Genomic DNA, 13,854 nt, shown 5'->3' with positions numbered 1-13,854 from the left:
CTCATCTCTTTTGAGATGTGAGTGTGCTCTCAGTGCTGCCATATAATACCTTTGTAAGTATAAAATGTGGTGCACAAATTTAGGTAATTTGGCACAGAAATTGTATTTTAGTATTTAATGATCTGATGAATAAGGTACTTGTAAAGTGTGGGTTCATACTAGCATATAATTATCAATCTTTAGAAACTTTTTGAAATGTACATAAAAAAAAGAAATTATTTATTTAACTGGGACAGACCTTACAGGAAAATTTTGAATACGAATGACACCCAAAAAAATTTTGCTTCTAAAATGCCATGTGGGAGCATAATGACTGGATTGGCATTGAGCTTACTCTTTTTTTACAAAGTTGGTGGCTACTTTGTTCACTGGTAGATCATGGGCTTTTGAAGATTATTATCATTTATAGCAGGTGCCATTAATACAATATAAAGTGCCATAAAATCGGCAGTTATTAAATACACATTGTCAGAGATTTTACTTTGCAAATATATATTTATTATATAATTCAATGTTTTAATTGTAGAATTATTTTATACTCAATTATCTCCATGTCAAAATAAGTATAATATTTTTTCAAAGGTGACAGAAAGCATATTTACAGAATACATTTCAATTTAGAAGGAACTTGAAATAATTTCTTTTCTGTGGTCCTTTTAATAAGATATCTGGACCTTATCTGGCTTGATTTTCATGTAATAGAGTGAAATAGTGAGCCTGTTGTGACATGGAATAAGTTTTGTAATGTCTGAATTACCACAGAGATCTTATACAATTGCAATTAGTAAAACTAATTTGTCCAGAATTGGTTCTGTTTAATTTTGTTCCCGGTTTAATAAATCAGCTTTATGCAACTATCATGTTTAAAGGTGTGGAGAGAGAGAGAGAGAGAGAGAGAGTTGTATCTGTCTATATAAACTTTTTCTCAGAATTAGTTTAAAGTCTCATTCACAATACAGTAGGCTGAGTGATTTGTAATTTGTTTACTTGATAGATAGAGGAGACACATCAAGACATACCTAAGCTACTGTAACGCCTTAGTACTAGACATTCAACTACATGCACATTTCTGCCAAATAATTAAGCACATCTCCAAAGATTATGTACTCCTTCCTATAATGTCTTGTTTGGAAACAAAGTAGTAAGTAATTTCAAAGTTTAAAGGATCATTAGAAAAATGTCAAGTTTGACAATAATGGCAGTATCAATATTTATCTTCTATTAATTTTCTAGTATTGAAAATCACTGAATTTCTCTAGTTGTGTGCTCTATACTGTTTTATATATTTTCTTGAGTTGTCTTTTCTTCTCTCTTCTTGAGCAGGAGATGCAAAACAAAGATCCGTAAGAGCCCACCTGCTGCAGTTAAAAACATCAGATTACTGTTATTTAAAAATACACTTTCTTCACCATTTTTCTGTATTATCACTGATTGTTTCATGTCCAGTCCTCAGTTTGTTAAATGCTTGTATCTTTCAAAAGTTGTGTGCACTTTTTAGTTTATGGATATTCCCTGGGCCAGTTTTTATTGCAAATAATGCTATTCGTTTCTCAGTATAGATTTTCCATAGCAGCATAAGCCATTGTTTTGTGGAAATCAGTCTTTGTCTGAATGTCTTAGGAAAATAAGCACGCTAAAGGCACTTAAGTGCATACTGGTTTATCTGAAAGCACTGTGTCACTAATTTTGTTTGATGCTTTTCATAATGTCATGCAAATTCACTTCAGGGGGAGTGACAAGCTTACATGTTAATATAGCACATTATGATGGGAGTAGTTTCCTTTCGGGATGTTCAGGACTTTGAAGCACTGGATCACTAAATTCTCCCTAAAGTAAACTCTGGAGTCCCGATTTCAGCAAAGTCCAGGAGATGTACTGGAGTATGCCTTAATTTTCCATCTGATTAGTATGCAGAGCTGCACTACAAGATAGCCTGAAATGCTTCCCTATAGTATAATGCATCGTTTGCATAAAACTGATAACGTGTTCCTTTTTAGGACTTTCATTTCGCTTTACAAATCCATTTCATACTTGTTATTAGATCCCTGTCTGGGCGCATTGTTGGAGGTGTATGGTGGTTCTTTACCCTCATCATAATCTCATCCTACACGGCTAACTTAGCTGCCTTCCTGACGGTTGAGAGGATGGTGTCTCCCATTGAAAGTGCAGAGGATCTTTCCAAGCAAACAGAAATTGCTTATGGGACGTTAGATTCTGGCTCCACTAAAGAGTTTTTTAGGGTAAGAATTTTTACTTTTTAGATTTCTGTTTTGTTTTAAATAGGTCTTCACTCATGTAAATGTGTTTTCCCTAGGCTTTATTAAAAGGTTGCTATAAAAAAGTTATTTGTGCAGCCTAACTCGGAAATATAAGTGTTTTTCTTTATTCATTATCATTACATTTTATTATCTACGTATAAATGTAAGGGTCATGATATAAATATGCAAAGCAAAAGTGGCTGCAAGGAATTACCTAAAAATATTCCACTGTAAAGTAAAAACCAAAGTATGTTCAGAGAAGGGAGTTGATGTCGTTATCTAAGCTGTAAGACAGGAGCTAACAATTACAAACAAGACTATTTAATAGCTGTGCTATATTTTAGGTAATCACGCAGTGAATAGGGACGTGGGAAGGTGCAGTCATGTTTTAATGAGGATTTTGTGTGGTTTTTCAAGCTTGCAGATGGGGAATGGGATACAACCCTGTTGGCTGCTGTACTAAATCCATGCTTGCTTTTGAAAGCAGTTACTATTTGTATTTGCATTACAGTAATGCCTTGGAAGTCAGACAGGCCTCATCTTCTACCACTGTGTATTTCAGTTTTAAAAATACATGAGACTTCCAATGTGTGAGGCTCAGGCTGCCCTTGAGACACCAGCTAACATGGTGAAATCCATCCAGCAAATCAGTGAGACTCTAAGGCTGCTGGGAAAAACACCATGACTGTTTTGCCTTGTCTGTGTGCTCTGTGTGTCTGCCTGTAAGATGGAAGTGGATCGCAAGTGCTACAAATACAAAAAACCTGTTGTTTTCATGTTTTTCAAAGGATGACAATAAGTGTTAGGTTTAAACAAAATGTATTTTAAAATAGTTATAAATATTATGTTTACATTTCAAACATAGCTTGCCATGAAAATGAAATGAAACAAGTTCTTACAGACATTTTTTTATGTAGTGTGTAGTTAGAGCAGTGACTGCTAGATCATTGTTATCACTGGATCCTGTAATGCATACTTAACTGGTAACGAACTAAATAGGAACCATACTTGCTTCAACTATAAAAGAGCATTATTTTCTGATTTTGATGATAGGTCCAGTAGTAGGACCTGCTGCTGATTGCATTTTGGCTAAACCAAAACTAACATCAGATGTGTAAGCTACTGAAACTGAGATGGGGTTTGTGCTAAGAGTGTTTAAAAGCATTTAGAAGCATACAAGCATGTGCTTCTGGTTTTGTGAGCATAAACCTTTTAGATCATGGCTGTACTGGGGACTGAATGTGAACTAACAGTAGGTCAGTTCTGAATAGTTTCTCTTTAGAGATTTTTAAGCTCTCTGTTAAAACAGAACACATTTATATGTGCATGCATCGGTGTATAATTTTTGTGCTCCTAGCACACATATGCGTCTTTCCAATTACAATTTTACATAACTTGCGTTTCTGATGATTGCCTGAGCATTAATAACTTATTTTTGTAAAAGTCAAGTGGAGGCTTTGTGAGGGCATACTCTTCACCTTTTGTTAAGTTAGCTTGGTCTCTGCACAAACAAGGCTACAATGTTCTCTGGAAATTTCTTCTCAGCAATTCCCATCACAAACAAGTTGGTGCATTATGTCTAATATTCTTAGCCTGATGGCTCTATCTACTATTTGCTAAAAATCACTTAAACTTGCCCAGTTATTTTTCAAGAAATCACAGCTGTCAGAATTTCTTTCTAGGAGACCTCAAACTGAAGTTTCAAGAATGAAACTCTCTCTGCTGAAAGCACTAAGGAGACTAAAATTTCACCCAGAGTATTTCTGTCAGGTGGCTGGATTGGAGTGGATTTGTGATTTTTACATGACCTGAAATGAGGACTCAAATTCTTTTAACAGCTGGAAACAACTTGAGTATATTTCTAGCAGCAAGCTAAAATGGACTGGCTTTTTCTCTGTTGCTGTCATGAATTAAGTGGCATTGTTTGGAAGTTTATTTTCTATTGATGGAATATATACTCGATCTAAATCTTCACTAGCAGAGCCCTAATTCCTGGAACAGCACAAAATTAGGGATCATTGTATACTGGGGATGACAACAGTAAATTGAATTTTCTTTGCTACTAAAACATGTTTTCTGATAATACTTTACACAAGTCAAAAATAGATGTTTCAGCGTTTTCCAAAAAGGAATACTCAGCAATAAGCTAGATGGTGAAAGGTAGCTGAAAAATCCTGTCCTGAATAGCTGAATATATGTATGCAACGTTAATTGAAAGAGGTGAGTTCGAGTCTTTGTCTGCTTCTGTGACTGCTTAAATGACATGAACTTGTTGAGATGTTATGTTAGCTTGGGTATGTCAGGGATTTCACATTAGCGTGTTGTCTCTTTTATTTTAGGATTCTAGTCTTTCACCCAGCTACGGTAGGTATGTACTAGTTCATGTCTGCAATGGCTGTAACTGGCTCCAGTGGCTACCATGGTGACTGGAGTAATCCAGATACAGGTTAGGAAAACTCAGGCGGAGGAAAGATAGTGGCTCACCGCACACCCTACAGACATACAAGCAGTTATGGGAGCAGACATACAAGCTAGTCCATATCACTTGACTTGGAGATGACCGCCTTGGCACTCATGGCAAAAGGTGTATTGCCTTTGCGCTTTACCCTATTTTAGGTACATACTCCCTAGCTTTAAAGGTAGTACAGAGTAGAAGGAGATATTCTTGCCAACAGTGAGTAGAGCATCAGCTGGCACTGAATCAAGAAACATGACTGAGAAAAAGGGATGAAAAGGCATTGTACTCTAGTGTTCCTCGTGCTGCTTTAAGATGAGAAGCAGAAGCTTCGTACATCCTGTATGGACAATATCAGTGCAGAAAGAATGGATTTAACAGTATTATTAAAAGAAAAAAAAAGAAAAAGAAAAAGGTAATGACAGAGCCTTGCTGAGCAGTAAACATCAGCAGGAAACTTATTTCTTAGCAATAATATTATAGATACACAGTTTTTCTTTAATGGCAGATCTGTCAGGTCTCTTGATTATATATTTGTAAACATCCAAATGTGTAGTAGTTTTCCTCAGGAGATCTCAAAGTTACTACTAGCAGAACTGTGAATATGATCCAAGTCTTCAGAGTTCTGTTCCACTGACTTGGGATACTTGCCACTTCTGTAATTACTAGTGCTTTTGTCTTAGGCATAGTACTTTTACAATTCTCAGTGCAACTGAAAGTCTAAACAAAAATACATAGTGCATTGCTGTTGCATTTTCTCTTGGGTTTACAACCTGAAGTAACGGGCAAAACATGGAAGAAAATGTGAGTGGGTGTGGTTTTCCAGAAGTGCATCGTGTTTCTTAAATCAGTAGTGGATTGTGGTGGTGAGAATGTGAATAGGACTGCAAGCACAGCTTGGAAGATCCGGGAGTCGTTTCAGTTCATCTTGTACAGGTGCGTTATGTCTATAATTGTCAGATCGCAGATACTTGATGGAGCGGTAAATGGTGGGGCAGTGGAATGTCATCACTCTGGTATGTACTATTGACACTATTCACAGTCACACAGTACTTTTACCTTCAGCGATTTCTCAGCAGCTGCTGTAAATGCAGTTGATGTATGCGTTCACTAAGACACGTAGTTGAACTGAACTTTGAAGGGAAAAAGTCACTAACCCAAGAAGACAGACTGCTGCTCACCTAACACTGCAGAAGTTAATTTTAAAGCATTGTCTACATGTGTTAACCCCTGAAGTTGCCTTGCTTTCTTCCATGGGCTATGACACTGAAAGAAAGTACAACTGTGTAAGTATGCAAGCTTAACATTCACTCAGAGGTTTCCATGCTCTCCACCTGCTTGAAGGCATATTGAAAATTAATATCAAAGTGATAGTAAGAGGACAAAAGCTAATTATCTTTAAAGTTCAATCATGTTTTTGCTGCATGCATAGCTCTATTCATCAAAAATATGTACAAACCTGACACACAAATGAAATCAATCATGCTACCTTTTTTTCCACTTTAAAAGGTGAATTGTAACTAGTCCCATGTGTAAGGTAAGAAGGCATCTCAAAAAGTGACATGCACAGCAATAATTGGGCTAATATGCATTCTCTCTGTCGGCATTAGTTTTTATTTAAAATCTTTTTGTATGTACCTATTTTTGAACCAACATTGTGGCATGGACAGATGAATCTGTTTTCTTCTAACTGTTTTGGTTGCCTTTAAGAGTAGATCCTCTGCCAAAGCTAAAGCAAGCAGAACTGTTCCATAGCAAAGAAGTATTCTTTAACTTCCACTGAAAAGACTATACAAGAGTTGCTTATTCTTGCTTAAGAAGCAACAGTTCCAGAACAAAAAATTGGGCATAGGAAAAGTGCAGGAAGGGTGATAATCCTTGCCATCTTACTGAATAGCCGGCAACAAACGTAAGAAAACCTGACAAGACCCCTTGAGTCATTTCTCCTGCAAAAATGGTGTCTGTTGGGAGGCAAAGAAGATTTGGCCTGAAGATTAGTATTACTGTCTTTTCTCAGGTTCTTCAACATGGTCCAGTACTTCTAGATTTATGAGTACTTTGAATTTTTTTTTAACTTATAAAGGTATTTTAAATTGATGATTGTATTACAAGAGGTTATGCAAAAAGAGAGAAAGCATATAGCAGTCTGTCTATGAACCTCAGTCTGTCTTTATTCTCATCAAGGTATTCATGCTTGTAAGAAAGCCCCACAGGAAATCTCTAAAACCAGTGAGAAGACTGATTTTTTTTTTAAATGGAATTCAGGTGAAAAATTATGAATCGTATCCTCAATTTTTGAAGTTTGAGATTTAGAAGAATTATAGAACATGTTTCCACAGTTAAATTTTGACTAGCTCCACAAAAAGCCTTTAAAAGGCAAAGGAGACAAAAAACTCAGTTATAAAATCTGTAACTTCTGACACAGACTCAACTCAGTACCTTAAGAGCCTGGGGCTGTAGGACTGGCATATCAAGAATCTGTGAAAGAAGTATGATTAGAGAGTATGGGTTTGGCTCTTTAAGTTTGTCAGAACACAAAGGTACGTAGCTGAAATACTGAGGAGAGCTGGATCTGAGCACTGAGATAATGGAAAGACTGCCTTTTGCATCCAGAAGCATATTAGTGAAGAGATTATATACTTTTTTTGTGGTCTAGAGGGTTCAAGTGATTAATTTTCAGTTATTTTTTTCCTTTTTGAGGTCCTTGCATCTGGGCAACAAACAAAAGAAATTATTTAGGCCATTGTGAAAGTCATTTTAAAAGAAAGAATGCAGTAATCAATACTTACTTTTTGCTCTCAAAGCATCTGTTTTTATGATATTCCAGGTTTCATTTTTTTCTCTCTCCACATTACCCAAAATGCTAGTCTTTTGCAGACAGCTCAGTGAGCCTAGTGACCAAATACTGTGGTGCTTCAGAAACCTTGTAACATATACTACTCAGAAAGCTTAATTTCAAATTAGTATTTGCATAATAATTATTAAAAATAAAATTTATTCATTTCTAATAGAATTTTCCTTCCTTGTTTGTATGGACAAATTGTGTCTGATAAAAGAAACATACTATTTCCTGATCTTCTCTTTCAAGTTTTCATCAAGTTTTCTTAGATGTTCTAATTAAAGTATGCTGTGTAGTAGGTAATTTTGTGCTAGACAAAATTGAATTTACAGCAGTATAGTTTGAAGATTTTCCAGTGTTATCTAATTTATTTTATAAATTGATACACTCTAAGTGTAAATTAGTATAAGTTCTGTTTGCACTACTCCTGGGGACAGATCCTTTCGTAATACCACACTTGTTATGGTTACAAATGTTCTTTTATTTTCCAGCCTAAATGTATTTATAACTAGTTTATCCTCAATTGCTACAGTACATTAATAATTATGTAGATTTTTTTTTTTCTTCTCAGTGTTTATTTTCCTGATGCATTAATACAGAGCAAGTAGGGATTTTTTTCTGAGCTTTCATCTCTATCACCAAAAGTATATTTATTCTGATTTCCAAGCAAGTCATTTTGGTACCTGGTCATCTCATAGCTGTTCTCTGTGTGTGTGTGCATTGTAGTTTGAATTAATTTTTCCTGAATGTGGATGAACAGAGGTGTACATTGTATGCCATTTGAGATCTCAGCAATGCTTTGTACAAAGGCATTAATATTTCTCTGTCTTTTCTGTAAATAACTTTCTCCCAATAGTATCAGACTGTTTTCTGGTAATCATTTTGGTCATAGTGACAGATTTGCATTTCTTTTCTTCTGGTTTTATCAACTGAAGGTCTTCAGTTTTATTGGAGATTTTCTTATTGGTCCCAAAGTGCTGAACCATACTTTTGGACTGGAAAGTTTCATTTCATCATTCTAGTGCTCAGAATTTTGCACTTCTCACATGTAACAAATAAATAGTTTCCCATTGTCTGGCTTAATGTGTTTTGATATTCTGATGTCCTTTCCTACAAATCCTGGTCATTTCTGTCTTGAGATGTTTTCACTCTAAAATACCATCTGAAGCTGTGCATGCTATGCAGTACTTCAGACCAAAAGAGCGGTAGTTGCTTTGAATGCTTTTTCTTTATTGTTAAGTCCAGGCAGTATGTTAACAGTTCTAGACTCCAGGAATAGTACCTGCAGTTCACTACAGAGCTGTGATTGCTGCAGAAAGTGCTTTTGTATTTCAGGATTTAGTTTATTCCCCCTCCCTCAGTATGGGTGCAATAATTTCTTTTTGGTTTGCATCTATCTTGTTTTGATCGTTTCCATTTCTGTACCCTTGTTCCTATTACTTATTCTTCCTTTATGTTAATCTCATCAAAAACAAAGCTGAAGTATGCGTTCAGGTGATGGTCCTGCATGTAGATTGTCTTTGTTCTCTGCATTGCTTCCCACCACCCTGCAGATACACTTTGTTTTCTCCCATTCTTTTTTCACTACAACATACTTTTTCCTTTATGTTATCAGGTTTCCCCTGATCAAATCAAGACCCTACTTACAAATCTACAGTTGTATTACAGTGATGTAGCTTTAGTAGTAGATACTGCAGCATGACTGTAATGCAGCTGTCACGCTATCAGTAGGGTTATTACAGTAAAGTTGGTTCTGGGAGTGGACAGCAGATTTTTCTTGTGACGAGCACTTCAAAAAGAACAGATGGATTTAGGTCATCATTGTGGAAATTAGTTTGTGTGACATTTATCTCAGTTTTTCATGAAATGAGATTGAAATGGTCTGCTTTGATTTTGTGAATATGCTGAACGATGGGGAGGAATTTTGATTCTGTTGAAGTTGGAATTAGTAAGTCTCAGAGGAGGAGTCATTTCAGCAAGTATATAAACAGCAGCTAAGTGGTCTTTAACACTAACATCCCTTTGTAAGACAAGCCTTCTTGAACACTTAACTCTTTAAATCACGTGAAGAATATGATGATGACATGAAGTCCTTGTCTTGCACATTCTTGGAGAAAATTATTTTGAGTAGGCTTTTGAGGAATAAGTTCTTGAGGTAGAATGTTTTCTTTAATAAGACCAAACGTATTAAAGATATTTTAAGTAGCTCAAATAATGGAAACTGGAAAGCCATAAAACTAAATCTTAAGAACATGTAACTAATTTTTACCAGCACTGAATAAAATTATCAATATATTACAAAATGTAGATCTTCCATCTATTTGAACTTTCATTCACCTTAAGTATTCACTCCGTATAAACAAGATTAAGTGTTTTAAAGTTCTTTTGAGCCAATTAAAGAGGCTGAAAAACCAGTTTTGTCCTTTTCTGTGGTTTATTGGGTGTATCAATAATTGATTTACTGTGTAAATTGGCAAGATTCATTTGTCAGTACACTTTCTAGCTACTGGTGACAACACCAGTTCCTGTCATTTTATTCAGTATGGAAGGCCAACAAGATGGTTACACAAACCATATTTGAGAATTAATCTGCTCCTGCAGTACAAGATCGTCACCTAGTAGAATCTTAGTAGTCTAAGGAGCTATTTCTGTCAATGACATACTAATTACAGCACCCCAGTTTTAAGAATAATAGGTCTTTGAATAATGAAATTGAAAAATTATCTGATGACCCACAAAATACAGTTAATTATTTGATAAAGCTTTGCATAATTTAATTTCCTAGTGAGTTTCTTAATGAAGGCAGTATTTTACATTTAAATGTGATGTGTACTTTGTAATAATAGTTTTTATAGTCAAAATGCCCAGTGGTGAAATGATACTTTAAAAAAAGTGTTAGCTCCTGGGGCATTTTTGTATCAGTTACTGTATTTTCATAGAAGTGGTAAATAATGGGAGAAAAAGTGTTCAGTGTGACTATTGGGATCTTGTACTGTCACTTTGGTGTTGATTGTAATGTCAGCGTTATAATTGGCTTTTAACATTTCTTATGTACACTGGAGTGTCACCTTGCAATAACAGTCAGCCATAATTAAAAGCAGTGCAGATTATTTCCATATTCTTGCATTCTTGTACTCAAGTAGTATAGCAATCTACAATGGTTTCATTGTTTGGATCACATGATAGTAAGTTGTGGTGGTTTTTATGGAGCACTGCTGTCTTTGTAGGTTTTAGGTGCCGTTAAAGAGGATATAAGACAGATGTGAAAGCCCAACTTGCACACAGGGCATCCTGCACATTCAGAAAAATTATGTTTCCTCATGGTGTAGTCTTCTGTTGCAGACGACTACGTGCTTTTCCAAGTGCAGTTTAAGGAGATGAAGATTTGTGTAGGAATAAAATACATGGTCAACTATATAGCACTGGCCAAATTTTAATAATAATGTAATGTGTGCTTTTTTTTTCACAATGTATTTGAATAAAGATAAGTGTACATGCTTTTTTTTAAGTATCAGATATGTTTGCTTTAGGAGTGAGTGTGTGTGTGCACAGAATTCTAGATGAAGATCTCTTAACACTGCCATTTTCTATATCCTTTAGCCCTACCTTTCAAATAAAAATTCTGAGAACAAAATAAGGAAATAAAATGGCACGGTTCTGAAAACAGACTGTATTACTGAATACATTGTGTAGCAATATAAACAAAAACCTTACAAGTCACATGTGTCCCCTAGATGGTGGCTTGTTGCTTTTCCTATTTTTTATGAATTTAGACAAGGTCAAGGACTAGGTAGGGATCAAGACTCTCAGTTGTATGAATTCTAGCATGATGTTTTTCAGTGTTCATGACTGTGGAGGACTGTGCAGTCTTGGCAAATTGAGTGCCGTTTTCTGGTGATGTTTTTCATTACAGATTTTTATTTCCATGGTTGCTGGGTCAGGTATTCCTACCTTCATTTATACAGCAAGGACCCTGTGAGCCATCTAGTGGGAGGTTTCTTCTTAACACTTGACCATTTGGGAAATCGATTCTTTGTGCCTTTTCCCATTCAGCGGTCCAGCACCAGCGCCTCAGTCTATCATGGGACTTCCCTCACCCTTCCCACTTACCTGTTGTGATCAGATTTCTGTGAAATGACAGGGGGAAGTGGGCGTCTGCATTTTTTGGGGTTGAATAACATATCAGAATTTGCTAGACCTCTATTACTTGATATGTATCTAAAACCTGTAAAAGGTCATTTTAATAAACCAAGAAACAATGGAGTAAGAAAAGACAGTTAAGTCAGTTTGTGAACCTGTTCATGACAGTTACCTAACTGGAATAAAGAATTCTTATTTATTTAGTATATGAATGTTTGAACAAGAAGAAAATAATGTTTTAAGTGTCAGCATAACCTCTTCTGCAACATGGGGTCCAAATGCTTTCTGATGAAAGTTGTAGTGATGGGCACCTGGATGTGTGATGCCTGATTTGAGTTGAACTGAGCCATGTAGGACAGCTCTAAACCAACTTTTAAGTTTCCCCCTTTGAGGTGCAAACCTATGCTGATTCATGAAGTACCACTGTAATAATTTTTATAACACTGTCAGAAGCTTGATGTCCCTGGCTTAGTTTGTAGCAGTAAATCCTGTGCAGCAAGTTGGATGTATGCTGCCAAATGAATGTTGACATATGGTAGGAATGGGATGGAGCATCTGCGTTTAATTAGAGAGTAACTTTAGAGAATGAGAATTCAAGGAATTTGGTCCTTCATATGAGGCTGAGGATTTTTGAGTCCAAGCCTGAGTGGGCTAAGAAAGGAGAGGATTGAGCACCCTGCAGAGCTAAACACTGGTACCTCTGCTTCCAGCGTGGTGAGCAACAGCAGCAGGGCTCAGGGAACAGGTGATAGAAAGCTATGCACTTAGGATTTAGACTTTCTTTATATGCTCTGGTAAGGCTGATGGAGTCTCTCAGACATTGAGTGGCCTGACTGACTTGGATCTGTGGGTGGGAATCTCTTTCAGGCATGTAGTGACATTTGCTATCTGTTAGAGGTGCATGCCTGTATCTATCTATGTATCAAGGAAATTATAGCCAGAGAAAAGTGCAATATTGTATTTTTACTGATAGTTTGTAGCGCACAATAGTAATTTACTTCATGAACTGGCTTTTCAAAGATGGTGCAATATACTATTTCTTAGGATTCCTGCAGTTTTTAGGATCATCTTTGATGGAATGAGAACAGTGCATATGCAATATGGCAGATGTTCCAAAAACCTGAGAAACCCACTGTGCCTTGATCACGTAATTTTTTCTCTCAGTCATTCTGGTCATGCTGGGTATATCCAACTCTTTTGGTATTAATGGGTATACTGAGTATGTGTAGATCAATGATCAGAATATGCAACAACTGATCTGCAAGGGAACTTTGAAAAAGCCAGCTGTGCCAATGTGCATAGAGATTCTGGTAAGAGTTGGAATATTTAGATGTTAGAAAACTTTCAGTGGTTCATAGAACTGCCAGAACTTTTAATACTAGTAGACATACAGAGACCATGGAGAAACATGAGCCTGGACATTTCTGGACAGGAAAATGAAGGTAAGTTTGGGAAAATGATAATTCAGTACTACAAGAACAGTGAAGCCTTGGGAGATCATGAAGTGATTCCTGATGCTTTTATATTTGATTCATTTATTTTTAAAAAGGTATGATTATAGATGTTATAGCAGAATTGCAGTTCTGCAGTTAAAAGTTGTCTGTAGTAGAGAAGTGTTTCTAATAGATTTTGTCATAGTACAGGTTTTGGTACACTTGCACATATAGTAATATCTACAGCAAAGCAGAAATGTAATAATAGCTTAGTTACATGCAACATAGTATTTAATTTGGCAGTAGTTTATTGTCTACTTCGTAATATGATTTCTGTTGTCTTTTTAAGAAACTCAGTTAGGGCTGATTGTCAACTACCCTGGTAGCTGACACATTTAGGTTTTCTACTCAGCTTGCATAGGAGGAGATGATATAAGCCTATGCTTTCTTAATTCTTCATTAGAATAGTACAGTATGTGACAATATGAGAAATCCTGCTTCACACACTGTTTCCAACTGGTGGTGGTTACTGACTCTGACTTGTCATATGTCCCATTCTGCCTGCTGTTTCTCTGATAACACTGGTTCCTTTTTGGTGACATCTAGGTGGCAAACCTTGTTTTACTCTTTTTTTTTTTTTCCAGGTAAAAAAGTGACAATCAGTTGGTAGTTAAAACTGCCAGTTATAGTTGTAACTACCAATTGGTTGAAGCAAAAGAAACATACTTC

At 36.0% G+C, this 13,854-nt stretch overlaps 1 protein-coding gene across 3 annotated transcripts in view; it reads left to right on the top strand.

The window, feature by feature from the left end:
• The window catches only part of GRIA2 (glutamate ionotropic receptor AMPA type subunit 2), a 96,916-nt gene that overhangs the window by 79,496 nt on the left and 3,566 nt on the right, over positions 1–13,854 (top strand). For all 3 annotated transcript variants that reach the window (XM_086464555.1, XM_086464554.1, XM_086464553.1), the window contains exon 12: positions 2,042–2,240. In XM_086464555.1, the coding sequence (XP_086320681.1) occupies positions 2,042–2,240 (199 nt within the window). The remainder of the gene's footprint in view (positions 1–2,041; positions 2,241–13,854) is intronic.

This window comes from Leptosomus discolor, chromosome 4 (assembly GCF_034619465.1).
Source record: "Leptosomus discolor isolate bLepDis1 chromosome 4, bLepDis1.hap2, whole genome shotgun sequence".
In the NCBI taxonomy this organism is placed as follows: domain Eukaryota; kingdom Metazoa; phylum Chordata; class Aves; order Leptosomiformes; family Leptosomidae; genus Leptosomus; species Leptosomus discolor.
This window is presented reverse-complemented; position numbering and strand designations above follow the sequence as displayed.